The sequence below is a fragment of the Dasypus novemcinctus genome, chromosome 26, assembly GCF_030445035.2.
Source record: "Dasypus novemcinctus isolate mDasNov1 chromosome 26, mDasNov1.1.hap2, whole genome shotgun sequence".
Lineage (NCBI taxonomy): Eukaryota > Metazoa > Chordata > Mammalia > Cingulata > Dasypodidae > Dasypus > Dasypus novemcinctus.
In genome coordinates this window covers 17,767,931-17,785,396 of record NC_080698.1, presented here as the reverse complement: position 1 = coordinate 17,785,396, position 17,466 = coordinate 17,767,931, and the positions used below count along the sequence as shown (strand labels likewise).

Below are 17,466 nucleotides of genomic sequence, written 5' to 3'. Positions count from 1 at the left end.
AACTCCCCCCCTGCTCGGATAAAAGCCTGGAGTACAAGTGCTGACTGTTGTTTGTAGATAAATGTTTATAAAGTCCCTGAATGCCAAGCAGAATCAGGGGCACATGGCGCTTCTGCAAACCTCTCCAGACGGTGTGTCATGCTTTGCGATCCGAAGATGAAGATTTATTTGGTGAAGAGCCTTGATTTGTTATTTGTGTACTTGTGACGGCTTCTCTTTTTTTAAAAAAAAACACCTCCTTTTTTGTTTAGCAAGCACCAGCTATGTGCTGAACCCCTGATTCGGTGGGGGGCATTGTGGAAGCAGAGTGGGGTCTGGTTAAGAGCACAGGGTCTGGGTTAAGAGCATGGGCTCTGGAGTCAGACTGTGTGGGTTCAAATCTTGCTCTTCCTGTGAGCAGTTTTGGGACTGGGGGCAAATGAATTAGCTACTCGGTGCCTCAATTTATTCCGTGTGAAAGAGGGATCATGATCAGTTCATAGGGTGGGGGAAGAGGAAATGCGCTCATGTGTGAGGAGCACTGAACCTGGCACATAGTAGGTGCTCAACAAAGGCTAGCAGTTAGTAGTAGTTATTGCCTAGCATCAGAAGCTCACAGGCTGTGAGAATGAGGAGGAAGGAGAAGGAGAAGTGAAAGTGTAGGACCTGGCTCCTGCTCTTGAGACTTCTGTAGTCTGTTTGGGGAGGTTAGACCAAGGCTCTTGGTACTACCAGTAATTAACGTGTTGATAGTAGCAAATGAGCCCACACTGAGGTTTGTATTTTGAGCCCTACAACGGAAGATGGTGGTGGTGTTGGGTGTTTGTGGGGAGCTCCTGGGAGGAGATGGGGCCTGCCGTGGACGTGTCAGGTGAGTGGGGGGGATGACGGGAGCAAAGGAGCTGGGAGGAGGGCACCATGCAGCACGTGTCTAGAACATTCCAGGGAGCGGCTGGCAGAGTGAGGGGTGTTGCGGTCAGCTGGGGTCTGCTTCATCCAGAGGTGAGATGGCACAGCCCGTGGAGTGGAAACAGGAGGAGAGAGGCGGAGGCATTTACAAAAAGGGATGTGTAACGTGCCCATAGAAAAGGTCACAGATCCTAACCGTCCAGCTTCGTGGATTTTCACAAACTGAACACGCCAGTGGAAGCAGCACTCAGATTAAGGAACGGAAACTGACCAGCACCCCAGCCACTGCTTCCCAGTACAGCCGCCACACTAGCTGCTCTCAGCCGGACAGTTTCGCCTGTTTCTGCACTTTATGCAGATGGACTTACACGTTACACACTTCTGTTTTGTGTCTTTGGCTCAACATTGTCTTGTGAGAGTCATCCTTGTTGTTGCATGTAGTTGTAGATCACTCATTCTTGTTGCTGTGAATTACCACCACTTATTTCATTTTCCTACAGTTTATGAGCATTTGGGTAGCTTCTGGTATAGGGCTGAGTAGGGTGAGTAAGTCACCTTACCTGACTAAAGGGACTTTGTGAATATGATTAAACATCTTGAGATGAGATTATCCTCAATTATCCAGGTGGGCCCAGTGTCATCTTTTTTAAAAAATATTTATTTTATTTATTTCTCCCCAACCCCTCATTTTGCATTTGCTCTGTCTGTCTGTTGTGTGTTCATCTTTTTTAGGAGACACTGGGAACTGAACCCAGGACCTTCCATGTGGGACGGAGGTGCCTAATTGCTTGAACCACCTCTACTCCCTGCTTTGTTTTTCTCTCATTATGTTTTCCAACTTGTGTCACTTGTTGTGTCATCTTGTTGCATCAGCTCGCCATGCCTGCCTGTTGTGTCAGCTTGCTGTGTTGTTCATCTTTCTTTTGGAGGCACTGGGAACCAAATGAGGTCCTCCCATATGGTAGGCAGGAGCTCAGTAGCTTGAGTCACATCCGCTTCTCCCCAGTATCATCTTAAGGGTCCTTATAAGAGGAGGGCAGGAGAGTCAGTTTCAGAGGAGATGGGATGATGGACGCAGAGGTGGGAGATGAGAGATGCTGCTGGTTCTGAGGATAGAGGAAGGGGCCATGAGCCAAGAAATGCAGGTGGCTTCTAGAAGCTAGATAGGCAAGGGAACATTCTCTGCTAGAACCTCCAGAAGGAACGCAGCCCTGTGACCCATTTTGGACTTCTGATCTCCAGAGCTCTAAGACAATAAATCTGTGTTGTAGTAAATGGCAATAGGAAACTAATACCAGACTGTTATGCGTAGAATGCTTCTGAGAACATTCTAGCACATGGCTCTCGGTGCACATAAGTACAAGGACAAATGCAAGTTGAGTACATATTGCCAGAGTCTTCCAAAGGGGTTAGACAATCTGTGCCGCCACCAGCACTGGTGTGTGAGAATTCTGGTGGTTTCACATCCTCCCCGACACTTGATATTTCTGGGAAGAGATTTGTTTCAATGAAGAATGAACAGGACTCGGTGCCCAGTGGACTCAGTCCTGCCTTGGAGGAGCTCAATGCTCAGCAAGTTCTGGCCTTGATGATCCACCCAGCCGAGGAGGGGAACAGTCGGTGGCAATGCCGGAGTTTCTAATTGGGGAGAATTAGAATTTCTCTTTCAAGGAAGGGACCCCGACTGGAAGTCCTAATTGACCTTAGCTTCTTACAGACCTTTCTGTCTGCCGAGTTAGACCAGCGTTTCTCTCATCTTCCTGACTTGGTGACTAACCCAGGTGAGCGGTGGGGAAAGCCCATGCTTGCTCAGAGTTTTAAAATTGCCCTCAGTTACATGCTCTGACCTTAAGCCACTTCTCGGAGCTCCGGTGTCGTCATCCGTACCATGGCTGTCATTGTGCCTTCCTGGGGGGCCGTGGGCCTCTGTGCGCGGAGCTCCTGCTCTCTGTGAGCGTGAGGCCCCGAGGCAGCGGGGGCCGTGGTCATGACTAACAGAGGTATCAGGAGGGTTAATTCTATTTTACTGAAGTTGACAACCTCAGGTTCAGAGCGTTCAGGGACTGAGCAGCTGCCAAGAAGGGATTCTGAGAATGTCACCCACTAGGTTGGGGGGGCAGGATCAGCCTCGTGGTTAACCCCTTGAGGGCCTTATAGAGACTGTCCCCCACTGCTCCATTCTGGAAACTGCTTTCAAAAACCTTCACTCGTTTTTCATTCCCTTGTTCTTTCATTCATTCAACAATTACCAAGCTTTACTACAGTGATTAGGAGCCCAGGCCTCTGGCTCAAATGCCTGGTTCAAATCCTAGCTTTTCCACTTGCTGCCTGTGTGACCTTTGCCAAGTCTTAACCTCTCTGGGCCGCAGTTTTCTGTACAAGTAACTGCCCCCTAAGGCTGATGTGAGACTTAAATGAGATGCAGTGCCTGGCCCTTGGGCATCCCTCAGGGCTGGGGTCCAGGAGTGGGAGCCCCTAATCTCTCAGCTGCAAGCTGGAGGCGATGGTTAATCCGTGGCTGTCCCCCTTTGCCAACACGGAGGGAGAGATCTAAAACCCTGACTCAGAACTAGCGGGCTGGCCCCCCAAGAGTGGGCCCTGACCCCTGAGGGCTGCTCGGGAAACGTGGCTTTGAGAAGAGTCCCTTGGCGTGGTTTTGGGATGTGAGTGTAAAATCCCCGTGCAGCAGGTACTGTGCAGGGGAGGGGTTTGATACAACTGGGCAGCCTCCAGGGGTGCTGGGGCCGAGGCCGGCTCGGAGGCCCCGCCGCTGGCTTCCCCGCTCGCCCTTCGCGGCATTGCTGCCCGGGCCGCCGCAGGCCCCTGCACCCAAGCCTCAGCACCGCCCCCCGCCCCTTCCCGCCGCCTTCCGGGATCCGCAGCTTCCCTCCCGCCTCCTTCCCGCCGCTTCAGTAACGCCCGCGCCTCCGCTGATGAAGTTGGCGCTGACAGAAGCCAGAGCAGCGCGCTCCAGACCCGGGTCCAGATGCTAGAAATATCTCGAGGTGCGCGCCCAGCAAGTCTAATGAAGGAGCGGCGCTGGAGGCTGTGCTGGGGCCCCCCAAAGGGCTGGCTCCATCCAGCGGCTTGCAGTGCGGGGGTCCTGCTCATGGACCTAAGAGTTCACGCAAGTGGGGCTTTGGCCTGGGAGAAGACCCGCCGCAGGGCCCAGGGCCGGGCAGGTGGAGGAGAGCAGGCGGGCGGGGTGGCCGGGCAGGGTGCTGTGTCAGCAGTGGCTGTGAACACGACAAGGGCCCAGAAGACCCTGGCTGCTCCAACTTGCCCCGCACACCCTCCCTGGGGCGGCCCCCCAGAGGAGCCCAGCACCCCGCCCTCAGCGAAGTCCAGTTCTCCCAGCGGCAGCTGAAGCAGCTGACGTGTATTTGGGGCCATGTTGCACTAACAGAATCTGTCTTTTAATTCTAAAACTCCCCCAGATTGGTGAGGAAGGTGCTACCTGAGCCTTGGAGAGGGAGCCACAGAGTCATGTCTCAGACTCGACCTGGGGCCCATGCCCACCGCAGGGACTAGTGGGTGCCGCCCTCCACGCTGCTGGAATGTTCTCGCCTCCCCAGCTCTGCCTCTGTCTCTTCTGAGCACGTGGACTTGGATTCCCCTATGCAGGTATCCTGCCTGCATGGCTGGTGTGTTTACCCTCCTGGCAGTCGTTTCGAGGAGCTCCCGGCTCATACTTGTAGGTGCCCATGGAGCTCCTAATTCTGTGCCAGGCGCCTTGCCCTGGAGGGTCTTCACCCTGGAAGATATCCCATGCTTATTAGCGTCCCCATATTTGTCAAATACTGAGACACTGCTATGCTCCACGCCTTCTTGAAATTCACGGGGCTGTACCGAGATTGTGACCAAAAATGGTTTGGCCTCATCTGTTTCCGTAGACATCGCTTGTCCCAAGCTCCAAATAACTAAACCCAACCCCAGGAAGGCCCCAGAGAAGACATTTAATCACAGTCCCAGCTGGGGTGAGGGTTAGCCAGCCATAAAAATAGGACCCAATAGTGCAGTGACTTAAGGACAAAGAAATGTCTCTATCGGGTAGTAGTTCCAAGGTGGGGGGGGCGGCCGTGCCCCATGCAGTGAGCTCCAGGCCCAGGTGCCTCCGTCCTGTTGCTCTGCTGTCTCCCAGTGTGTCATTGTCATCTGCGTGGGCAAACCTGGGCTCTAGCCAGCGGAAATGGCAGACCAGCATCCCCGAGTCCTGGGACCTGGACTGGGAAGTGGCCCGTGCCACTTCTGCTCACATTTCCGTGAGCACTCAGACACCTGGCCACATCTAGCTGCAAAGAGGCCTGGGAAATGTCGATGAAACTGATTAACAGTGCAAGGAGGGGAGAATGGATTTGGGGGGCACAGGGCAGCCTTTGGCACATTTGCCTTGTGTTCTAGTTTGCTAGGTTGCAAAAAGCAATATATCAGTAATGCTTTTAACAGTGGGAATGTATTAACTAGCAAGCTTACAGTTCTGAGGCTGTGAAAATGCGCAAATCAAGGTACTGTCGAGATGACACCTTCCTGAAGACCAGCTGCCTGTGATTCTGGAATCCTTGGTCACATGGCAAGGCACATGGCACGCCTGCTGGTCTCTCCCTTCTCTTCTGGCTTTCGTTGCTTTTAGCTTCTTGCTTCTGTGGCTTTCTCTTTCTTTGTCTGAATTTCATTCCCTTACAAAGGACTCCAGCACAAGGAGTAAGACCCACCCTGGGGAAGCGGATTTGGCTCAACTGATAGAACCTACCACATGGGACACCCAGGGTTCAAACCCAGGGCCTCCTGGCCCATGTGGTGAGCTGGCCCACATGCAGTGCTGCTGCATGCAAGGAGTGCGGTGCCATGCAGGGGTGTCCCCTGCATAGGGGAGCCCCACATGCAAGGGGTGCACCCCGTAAGGAGAGCTGCCCCATGCAACAAAAGCACAGCCCACCCAGGAGTGGCGCCGCACACACACGGAGAGCTGATGCTGCAAGATGATGCAACAAAAGACACACAGATTCCCGGTGCTGCTGAGAATGCAAGCAGACACAGAACAACACACAGCAAATGGACACAAGAGAGCAGAAAACGGGAGGGGGGAAGGGAGATAAATAAATAAAAATTAATAAATCCTAAAAAAAAAAAGCAAAAAAACCCCACCCTGAACAAGGAGGGTCACATCTTAATTTAAGATCCAACTCACTCAAAGATCCACTTACAAGAGGTCCACACCCACAGGAATGGATTTACTTTAAGAACATAACTTTTCTGGGGTCCATTCAACTTCAAACCATCACACCTTGTGTCTATTTAGCACAGCTCTTTGTGTGTTTATAACCTGAAGGGGCCGAGGTTATAAATGTCGGTTGTTTTGCTTTTTAAGGGAGAAGACCTGTGTCTGGTCGTGTCGATGGATGGTTCCACGGTAATGAACCAGTGCATCCGCAGAGGAATGGAAGAAAACAAGGAAAGGTAAAAATACCTTTAAAAGTAAAAATTCCAAAATCATGTGTGTCACAATTATAAGCAATCCAGGACTTCTCGGAAGCCTTTATAAGTCAGTGGGGACCATCAGGAAATTGGAAATAGCAAAATTTCATGTACCCTCTTTTCACATCTCTAATTTCTGACACCAGAGTGGGAAGATTCGGATGACTTTGTTAAGCATAAGGGAATTCTAGGTCTAAGAAGGAAGAGTTGGTATAAACAGAACCAACATGGTAAAAAATTAAATATTTGATTCCAAAAATCCATGGACACACACTGGGATGTGTTGTATCTACATGAATGGGTGGCTAGTCCCATGGAGGCAGAGTCACACTATTAGTTCTTGGCAGCTGTATCTTCTCTTGGAGTCACCATCTTTTCCTTTTCCTTCTGCCTCCTCTTTTTTTTCCCTTAAAATTTATTCATTCAATTTAATTTTAATGCCCAAGAAATACATGGGTACCTTGTCCTGTTAAAAATAAACGCCAAGTCCCCACGGATCCCCAATTTCATACCCAGCCTCTACCCTAGCCCCAAGCCTTCCCAGAAGTAACCACTGTGATCTACTTTGTGTGTTTCTTTGCAGAACTTTTTCTAGGAATTTATATATGTAGAAAGAAGTCCGTCCATCTGTCCTCCCTTCCTTCCTTTTTTCTTTCTTTAAAAAAAATACATGCTGTCATACTGTGCCTGATGGTCTATTTCGTAACTTTTTAAAAACTCTTAGAAGGTTTTTGAGGCAGGACCTGTGAATCTACCTCCTTCTCCTACTGCAGCAGAGTGAATAGTGTGTCCATAGTGTGAGAATCGCGCTGTTGACCGTGTGTACCTGTTGGTGGTGGCTAGGCGGTGGTTATTGCCCGTGTGACAATGCTGTGAGGTGTTTTCTGGTCCTGGAGCCGCTGGGCCAGCCCTCGTCTGCGTTTAAGGTCTTAGTAAGTAGTGTCAAATGTTCTCTGCAGAGCGTGCCCGCCAGCAGGGTCCCGACCCTCCTGCTGCACCTCAGATCTTTTTTTTTTTTTTAAATTGTTTTTTTATTTATTTTTCTCCCCTTCCCCCTCCCTCCCGTTGTCTGCTCTCTGTGTCCATTCGCTGTGTGTTCTTCTGTGTCTGCTCCCATTCTTGTCAGCGGCACCAGGAATCTGTGTCTTTTTTGCTGCATCATCTTGCTGTGTCAGCTCTCCATGTGTGCGGTGCCACTCCTGGGCAGGCTGTGCTTTTTTCAGGCAGGGCGGCTCTTCTTGCAGGGTGCACTCCTTGTGCGTTGGGCTCCCCTAGGTGGGGGACACCCCTGCGTGGCACGGCACTCCTTGTGCTCATTGGCACTGTGTGTGGGCCAGCTCCACACAGGTCAGGAGGCCCTGAATTTGAACCCTGGACCTCCTATATGGTAGGCGGACGCTCTATCAGTTGAGCCAAATCTGCTTCTCTGCACCTGAGATCTTAATGCTCTTTCATTTTTGCCAGCCTGGTGGGTGGGCACTGTTGTCTCTCCGTGGTTGTAATTTCCTCCCCCTGTTCTTTGCTCTGGGGGTTCATCTCAAGGGCCTCCGTTTCATGTCCCGAGGGTGCCGGTGAGCTGCTGTCCTCACCGGGACACAGTGAGCCATCCCAAGGTCCTCGGTATCTGGGCAGACCTGGTCCTTTCCAGGAGAGGCTGCTGCCTCATTTCCTCTTCTGAAAAGTGCCCAAGAACTCCCAGATGGTCCTTCACAGAATTGTCTGCTTCTCTTCCGGCCCCCGAGGGGGTTTTGAAAAGCCTCCGGCTGATTTCCCTACTTGAGGTTGCTACATGCATCTCCATTATCATCATCACCACTGTCAGCAAGAACCTGGAGATTTATTGTGTGTCAGCCTCTGGGATCACTTGGTCTACTTATTTAATCCTTATGGTGCCCATTATCCACCATTTTATGAGTTAGGTGATGGACAAAGATTTATTCAGAACCAACACAAAGAAAATCGACAAAATCTCTGCCTCACTGCACATCTCCAGCTCCTCGCCATTGCCTCCCTGTGAGCAACAACGGACCCACATTGCTAAGTGGCGACTTCTCCTTGTGGACGTACTTTGGAGCCATCGGGCCCGTGTTTGTGGGTGCCATGACCCACTCAGCTGCTCTTCCACCCCCGTGATCTTCCCAGAGGACAGCATAGGGGTTGCAGTGGTGGTTTTGTTATTTCCCCTCATCCAGCATGTAAACGTGGACTCTTGCATGTCACAGCAACCTCCGTCCTTGTGTACAGCTGAGGGTGGCAGCCCCACCTGTGTTCATCCAAAATGCTTCTCTGGGAAGGGTTTTCTAGGTTGAGCATGTTTGTCTGGGAGAGGAACTCACACAGGACTGAATATGCTTTATCAGGATAAATACACCCAAAGAATTGTAGAGGGAGAGGAAGTACTTCATTCCCTCCTCCCCCGACAGATCTGATCAGTCACCCTACCCTTACAAACTCTAGACTTTGTTCTTTTTTTAAAAAATTTAAAAATTTATTTCTCTCCCCTTCATCCCCTCCCCCACCCCAGTTGTCTGTTCTCTGTGTCCATTTGCTGCGTGTTCTTCTTTTTGTTTGCTTTTGTTGTTGTAAGTGGCACGGGAATCTGTGTCTCTTTGTTGTTGCGTCATCTTGCTGCATCAGCTCTCCTTGTGTGCGGCGCCATTCCTGGGCAGGCTGCACTTTCTTCTGCACTGGGTGGCTCTCCTTACAGGGCACACTCCTTGTGCGTGGGGCTCCCCTACACAGGGGACACCCCTGCGTGGCACGGCACTCCTTGCGTGCATCAGCACTGCACATGGGTCAGCTCCACATGGGTCAAGGAGGCCTGGGGTTTGAACCGTGGACCTCCCATGTGGTAGACGGATGCCCTAACCAATGGGCCAAGTCCGCTTCCCCTAGACCTTGTTCTAAAAGCAGGCACACTGAACTTTCACAGGCTGTTTTAAGCCCTGCTCTCCTCAATGTATATTTCTGAAATATAAAAGTTTAGAGCTAAAGGAGATGCTAGACTCATTTTGTTTAATTCCTCATAGCTTTGAGTCAACTAGGCCTGGAGTAATGCAATGACCTCCCAAGTTCACGCAGAGACAAGCCTTTGTCCCTCTTCTTCCAGGACCTGACTCTGGCTCTTTCTTTCTTTTTTTTTTTTCCATGTATCAGTATTTTCTTCATTTTTATTATTGAATAATATTCCCATTGGATATTTTATTTATATATTCATCAGTTGATGGACATTTGAGGTGTTTCCACTGTTTGGTTTTTATGACTACTACTGCTATGAACATTCCCATACAAGTTTGACTGTGTACAAATATTTTCATTCTTCTGGGCAATAAACCTAGAGGGAAAATTGCTGGGTTATAAGTTAACTCTAGCTATGTTTAATCATTTGAGATCTTACAGTTGGTTTCCAAAGCAGTGGACAATTTTACATTCCCATTAGCAGTGTGTAAGGATTACAGTTTCTCCACATCTTTCCCAACTCTTGGAGTTACTTGACCTTTAAAAAATAAAAGTTTGATTGACATATTTTCACATACCTTATATTCTATCCAATGTGTACAATTAATAGCTTTTAACATAACCAGACTTGTGCATTTATCACTGCAATCAATTTTAGAACATTTTCATTATTCCAAAAAGAAAAACAGCTTATGCCTTAACAGTCACTTCTCAATCCCTCTATCTATCCAAAACCCTATATAACCACTAATCTAAACTTGACTGTATCAATTGATTTATATGTTCTTTTTATTTATAACATCATAGCTATGTCTTGTGCAATTATCAGGAGACTGACTCACTATCGTTCTACAACTGGAGCCTCTTAGCAGGTAGTACCTAGAAGGAAACTAGCTACCAAAACCTATCAGGGTTCTCCCGAGAAACAGAAACAACAGCATATATAGGATTTATTATAAAGAATTGACTTGGACAATTGTGGGGGCCGGCAAAGGCTGCAGGCTGGAAATTGGGGGAAGGTGACATTGAGTCTTGAGTCTGAATTGCTTTTTTTTTAAAAGATTTATTTATTTATTCCCCCATCCCCACCCTGTTGTCTGTTCTCTGTGTCTATTTTGCTGCTGCATCTTCTTTGTCTGTTTCTGTTGTTGTCAGTGGCATGGGAATCTGTGTTTCTTTTTGTTGCGTCATCTTGTTGTGTCAGTTCTCTGTGTGTACGGCACCATTCCTGGGCAGGCTGCACTTTCTTTCGTGCTTGGTGGCTCTCCCTACGGGGCGCACTCCTTGTGCGTGGGGCTCCCCTACACAGGGGACACCCCTGCGTGGCAGGGCACTCCTTGCATGCATCAGCACTGCGCATGGGCCAGTTCCACATGGGTCAAGGAGGCCTGGGGTTTGAACCGCGGACCTCCCATGTGGTAGACGGACGCCCTAACCACTGGGCCAAGTCCGCCGCCAGAGTCTGAATTTCTTAGGGGGAGCTGACAGGCTGGAAATTCTGGTAAGAGTTGATGTTGAGGTCATGACCTCTGGAACTTCCAGTCTTGCTGTTAAAACCTACAACTGATTGTATGAGGCCCACCCACATTATGGAAGGTAATCTTCTTTACTTAAGGTCAGCTGATTGTAGATGCTAATCCCATCTGCAAAATACCTCCACAGGAAATTAGGCCAGTATTTGACCAAATAACTAGATACCATAACCTAGCCACGTTGATAGATTGAGTATTCATTTAGTGGACATTTTCTGAATGCAACGGATACTAAATATACAAATAGACAGTGACCCCGAAACTCTGACTCACTGTTAGTGTAACCAGACCGGGCACCTCAGCTCACCACCTGCAACAACCAGTCCAGGAAGCTGGCCCCTATCTACAGCAAACATCCCAGAAGTCAAACCACAATCCCCTTAACAATCAACCCCAAAGAGCCAGGGCTTGCTCAATAACTAGCAGCTCCCTAAATTTTAAACCCTGCTTCCAACTTAGAACCAACTGGTGGAAGGCTAAGCCAATTTCCCAGGATGCCTCACTTCTACTTCTGCCTCTGGCTTCCCCAACAGCTGCCGGGCAGAGCACCCCTGTAAAGCTTTCCCCCTCCTCTGCCTGCCTTTGGGTTTCTGCCAAATGCCAAGTGATGGTGGTTGACTCCTTGCTATAGCAAGCTCTGCCTAAATAGCCTTTGTTCTTCTTTGGTTATTCTTCATTTATTTCCACACAATTGTGTGCCTCAGACAAAAAGAGGAGTAAGATGTGCTCCCTGACCTGAGGAAGTTCGGAGTCTGGGGTGCCTGGCAGTCACTCATACCGTGAACAGGGGTTAAGAGGGAAACCTCAGTTCTTCCTCAGCCAGTGGGGATAGTGAATTATAGGGTGTTGTGCATTATAACGCATCTACCACGGAGTATGCACTCGCTAAAGGCCGCCATTTTAGTTTCTGCTTATTTCTAGTCCTATAGAGAGTGAAGGAGTGCAGAAGACTCTTCTGTCAGGAGAGTGGTAGGGCCAGAATTGTGTTTTTGACATAGTAATCCATCAACACAATTTCTCATCCTGTATGTGTTCATTTGTTTAGTGCCTTCCTCACCTATTTGCCTGTTCACTGGGTTTACGGTAGGTGCTCACTAATGTTTCTGGACCCATGAGTGCTGGGGGTGGGCCCTGGGTCCTTGAGGTAAGGGGCTGGGCAAAACAGACCAGCCAGAAGGACCACAGATCACCCTGGGGCCAGCACCACTGCCTGGGGGAGAGGTGCTCCCTGGAAGCCCTGCCTATAGGCCATGTTTCCCTCGGTGGAAAGGCAGATTTGATTCGGTGGTTTATGGATGTTTGCTCTTAACCAAGTGACTTTATTTTGAGACAACCCATTCCCATATGATTAACTGAGGATCATTTCCTGCTACTTCTACTCGTGGGGACAGCCCACAGGGGTGAGAAGATGACTTTAGGTGTGCAAGGATGCAGCGTTTCTAGGAGCTAAAGCTTCTGGGGATACGGTTTTCTGCTACCTTTAACTAGCCAGTGACCACAGGTGGGTCACATCACTTCTCTGTGCCTTGGTTTCCTCAGGTGTGCAGCAAGGAAGTTAAGCAAGCACAATTTCTGATGTTCCTTCAGGTACAAAGAGAATTTTGAGGGAGAAGTCCTTGCCTTTATTGTAAATGCTGTCTGTGGATGGACCTCTGGTGAAATGGGTGGGCAGTTAGGACTTAGCCCATGCTGCAGAAACAGAAAGATTTAAGTTCATTCGTTTGTTCATTTGTTCATTCATTCATTCATCAATGTCCTATTGTTAAGTGGCCCTAAGTGCCTTAGGGAAATGCTTAAATAAGGGGTCACACTTTCCTTGGAGGGCCCTCAACTGTCAGATTGCACAAATGTGTGTCTGATTTTCCAAAATAAAGATCTTCTCTAGCTCGCGCATTCATTCCAGTATTTTTTTTTTGAGTACCTTGTAGGGGCTGTGAACCCCTGAACTTTAAGCTCCTGGAAGGGAGGGCCTTCTTAGAACAGCAGTGCCCCTGCATCTGACCCAGGGCCCAGCACACAGTAGGTCCTCAGGTCAAGTGTGGCTTTGGTGGACGGTATTGTCTAGAAAACAGTCATCTGTAGACGGCAACATGAAGGACTCTATCTGAAATTGAGATTTGTCTCAGAGTCTCGTTCAGTTTTTTTTCAGATTTTTTATTTATCCCCCCCCAACCCCCAGTTGTCTGCTCTCTGTGTCCATTCACTGTGTGTTCTTCTGTGTCTGTCTTCATTCTTGGCAGCACCGGGAATCTGTGTCTCTTTTTTTGTTGCGTCATCTTGTTCATCAGCTCTCCGTATGGGCGGCGCCATTCCTGGGCAGGCTGCACTTTCTTTCACGCTGTGCGGCTCTCCTTACGGGGTGCGCTTCTTGCACGTGGGGGACACCCCTGCGTGGCACGGCACTCCTTGCGCACATCAGCACTGCATGTGGGCCAGCTCATCACACAGGTCAGGAGGTCCAGGGTTCAAACTCCCACGTGTTAGGCGGATGCTCTATCTGTTGAGCCAAATCTGCTTCTCTCCCTCAGTTTTCAAGCTCCAGAGGGAGGCTGATCTGTGCAGGGCTCAGGAGCCTGGCTTGCCTTTAGACGTGTTGATTGTGCTGTGTGTGTGTCTGTTGTTCTCATCTCTGTGATCCAGTTTTCAGTTTTCATCTCGTCCTTAGGCCTGGGTTGTCGTGGTCCCTGATTTTTATTACCTCTTCATTTCCTGCCCGAAGGGCTGTGTGGAGCCTGCCCTACTTCCCACACCCTCCAGAGGTTTGGCCACTGACCTTGAAAAGCTGAGACCCCAACAACAGGGAGAGTGAGAGCCGGGGTTTGTAAACGCCCCTGAACTGCGGGCTCTTGGATGCACCAGCTCTGTGATCTTGGACAAGACCTCAGAGTGTCCATTTTTGATCCCATCAGCATTTCCCAAGCCTGCTCCTCGAACATTAAATAGTCATTGCGGGGGAAAAATGGGGTCTGTTGCCAAACACGTTTGGGCCGTGCTGGCTTGGTTGGAGGGGACCCTCCCCACAGGACCTATCAGAGCCTATAAAAGGCCATTGTGCCCTGAGGGGGCAGCTCTAAGGAGAGGGTAAATTGCACAGAACATGCTCGAGAAGTTCTGGACGGGGAGACCTTTATGCTTTCTCCCAGGACTTCAATTATGTGAGTAGGGCAGAGAGGTGAAGTAACCAAGGAAACAGACGCTGGGTTTTTATTTTATTTCTTTTACACGTTTTAGCTTCTTTTGGTTCGTACGTTTAAAATACCGTTGTAGGCAGATGATGGACACAGTCATTCAGGGTGTCCAGAATTGTTAATGTGGCTAAATTGAAGCATGAGATATGCTTCCATCCCAGTAAATCCATTGCGGTGGTGAAAATGACACCTCTAACATATTTTGCTAACGTCATGGGTGAAAACTGGATGTAACAAAATTTTTCAATAGGAGAAACACATTAAGTACTCATAATACATTTTAGATCATTTGCCAAAATACAAATGTACTTTTTGCAATTCAATTTCTAGGGCCCTAAAGTGAATAATTTTAAGAAATTAGACCTCAAGAATTCTAAGTGTGAAAAACTGAAAAATTAGTTATTTTAAAAAGGGCTATATTGAAGATAAATATTGACTCAAGCTTCAGAGGAACTAAAGTGACTTTGATGGGCAGTGTAATTAATCACATGTCAAATTTATTGATTTTAAATAATTTTGCCTAATGCTACGCATAATAAAAAATACTCTTTACAGTATAAAAGATATCACAGCTAAATGGTAAAAGGAAGTGGTCTTCAAATCCCAGTCAAAAGGCTACTGGTGTGTAAGTTGAGAACAAGTGGGAGGATAATGTATCTTCATGAAGGTATTTATTCAGGTAGAAACTCTCCCGTGCAAAGAAAGCAGGACTGTAAATTGAGAACTTCTGCCTTTGCCTCTTCCTAACTTTGGTTTTGGGTGGATGTTTCTCTTCACTGTTTTTTTTTTTAAGGCCTTTTTTTTTTACCCTCTTTCCCCCTTACAGCTTTTTGTGTGCTGTCTGCTCTCTGTGTCCATTCACTGTGCATTCTTCTGTGTCTGTATTTATTTTATTTCTCCTCCCCCCTTGCGGCTTGCTTGCTGTCTGCTCTCTGTGAACATTTGTTGCGTGCTCCTCTGTGTTCTTGCTTGTCTCCATCTTTTGTTGCGTTACCTTGCTGAGTCAGTTCACCATGGTGCTTGTGAGCTGGGTGGCACTCCATGGCACCGGCAGGAGAGCCTGCCTTCACAAGGACGCCCCGAGATACGAACTGAGGGCCCCCCATATGGTAGACGGGAGCCCAACTGATTGAACCACAGCTGCTTCCCTTCTCTTCACTTTTTATCTTACATTCTGCAATGGGTGAAAAGATAGGTGGTGGTGGTGGGGCTGGGTGATTGACAAGACCTTTTTCAATCCTAAAATTTTAGGTGTGTTGTTTAAAACAACTGCAAGTACATATGGGAAGGATGGGGCCTGTGTGTCTTCTCCTCCTTAATTCCTAAAGGCAGTACCTGGGATATAGTAGTCACTCAATAAACCTTTCTTGAATAATATGAAATTGGAATAGGCTCATTATCATGTTCATTGACATAACCCTGTGGATGGCTTGTTATTATTTTATTATAAAATAATTTAATGAGTTCCCATGATCTTCTTTGAGCCACATAAAGACTCAGTGAGGAAGGCAATGTTTTCCCCATCACTGTCCTAAGTCAAGGCTTAGGGAGACGGTGGCCTGGACTGTGGTTGTGAAGCCAAGGAGTAGAAGAGCCAGGGCCCAGACCTCGTCTTTCAGCCTTAAACCCATTTTGTTGTAGTTCTTTCTTTTCTTCTCTTTCTCTCTTTCTCTTTCTCTTCCTCTTCCTCTTCCTCTTCCTCTTCCTCTTTCTTTTTTTTTTTTTAAGGATTTATTTATTTATTTAATCCCCCCTCCACCCCCCACCCCCATTTGTCTGTTCTCTGTGTCTGTCTGCTGCATCTTGTTTCTTTGTCCGTCCGCTTCTATTGTCAGCAGGGAAGTGTGGGCAGTGCCATTCCTGGGCAGGCTGCACTTTCTTTCGCGCTGGGCGTCTCTCCTTACGGGCGTACTCCTTGCACGTGGGGCTCCCCTATGCAGGGGACACCCCTACGCGGGGGACACCCCTGCGTGGCAGGGCACTCCTTGCGCGCATCAGCACTGCGCATGGGCCAGCTCCACACGGGTCAAGGAGGCCCGGGGTTTGAACCACGGACCTCCCATGTGGTAGACGGACGCCCTAACCACTGGGCCAAGTCTGTTTCCCTTCCTCTTTCTTTTTTTAAACCAAACCAAAGTCTTCACCTGTCCTTGTACTGGTCATAGACTTGAATGTACAGTTTTAGAAGATCTGCCAATGAGGCCACAGAAAAAGCCCCTCAATTCTCCAGTGAGCCCAGCTAGTCCTCTACCTGGCAAATTATAATAATAGCTGCCAATTGGGCCACCTTTTAAGTGGCTTTTTCTGTACATCTGCTCTAAGCATCACAGCAACCCAGCAAAGTACACGTTGTCGACCCCACTTTACAGATGAGGAAGCAGAGTCTCAAGGACCTGCCCCCATGTCACAGGTGATCTGCGGCTCAGGGAAGGGCTGGGACAGTATCCGGCATACAGTGGACACTCGGGGAGTGTTTAAAAAACACAAAGGGGAGGGACGTAAGGGGCACGGTGCTGGGAGGTGGCACCAAGAAATGCAACTCATTTAACCCGACAGGTAGTCAAAAGAATGTTTTTTTTTGTTGTTTTTTTATGGTTTACATTTTATTTAATTTTTATATTTTTTAATTGTCTTTTTTTAAAAAAGATACATAGATCACAAACAACATTACATTAAAAAATATAAGGGTTCCCATATTCCACCCCCCCCCAACAACCTCTTTCATCACTGTGGCACCTTCACTGCATTTGGTGAATGCATTTTGGAGCACTGCTGCACTGCGTGGATGATAGTTTACATTGTAGGTTTTGAGGGGCTTCGTCTCTGACTCATGCTCATCCAGGCAGGCTGCACGCCTGCGTGGGAAAGGCACAGCATCTGTCCTGGCGCGGCGCTCCTGCTGGGTGGAGACCAGGTGCGCCCTATAAATCTCCCTCCTGGGGAATCTGATAGAAAATTCCTGCCAGGCAACAGCACGACACTTCCCTGAAAGTAAACCAGATTTTCCAACTCCAAGGGCCAAGAATTGAGCTTGGAGAGCTGTGTAGGGAAGGGCGGGGGGCATCTGAACCCCCGACCACCAAAGTCCTGCCTGGGGCCCCTGCGGTACAGTTACTATCAGGGGGCACCTACTAAGTGCTGGTTTTGTCTTGGCTGTTCTTGCTAGGGTGTGGGTGAGTGGGGAGAGTCTTGAGCATGTTATTTTCCAGGTGGAAGAGCGTGTGACCTTGGGTTCAGGCTTTCCCCAGGAAGGCCTGAGACTTGAGCTGCCCGTGGCTTTTTTCCCGAGTGCTGTATGTGCTGTGCTGCATCTAAGCAGGAAGAAATGTCTTCTTTAATGATTAGTATTTATTGAGGGCCTGCTGTGTGGTAGGCATTGTGCTGGGCTCAGGGATGCATCTGTGAGCAGGACAAGCTGGGGCCCT

At 48.7% G+C, this 17,466-nt stretch overlaps 1 protein-coding gene and 1 non-coding gene across 3 annotated transcripts in view; both read left to right on the top strand.

Moving 5' to 3' along the window:
• ARHGEF3 (Rho guanine nucleotide exchange factor 3) overlaps nt 1–17,466 on the top strand; it is a 320,159-nt gene that overhangs the window by 36,192 nt on the left and 266,501 nt on the right. Inside the window, exons 1-2 of one of the 2 annotated variants that reach the window (XM_071212112.1) lie at nt 4,331–4,512; nt 6,257–6,345. In XM_071212112.1, the coding sequence (XP_071068213.1) occupies nt 4,507–4,512; nt 6,257–6,345 (95 nt within the window). In that variant the 5' untranslated portion in view covers nt 4,331–4,506. Of the gene's footprint in view, nt 1–4,330; nt 4,513–6,256; nt 6,346–17,466 lie in introns of those variants that run through there. The other variant, XM_004448232.4, reaches the window with a different exon arrangement.
• On the top strand, nt 14,111–14,242 carry LOC111766182 (small nucleolar RNA SNORA1). The gene has a single exon (XR_002798292.1). It is a non-coding gene; the product is annotated as a small nucleolar RNA SNORA1 (small nucleolar RNA).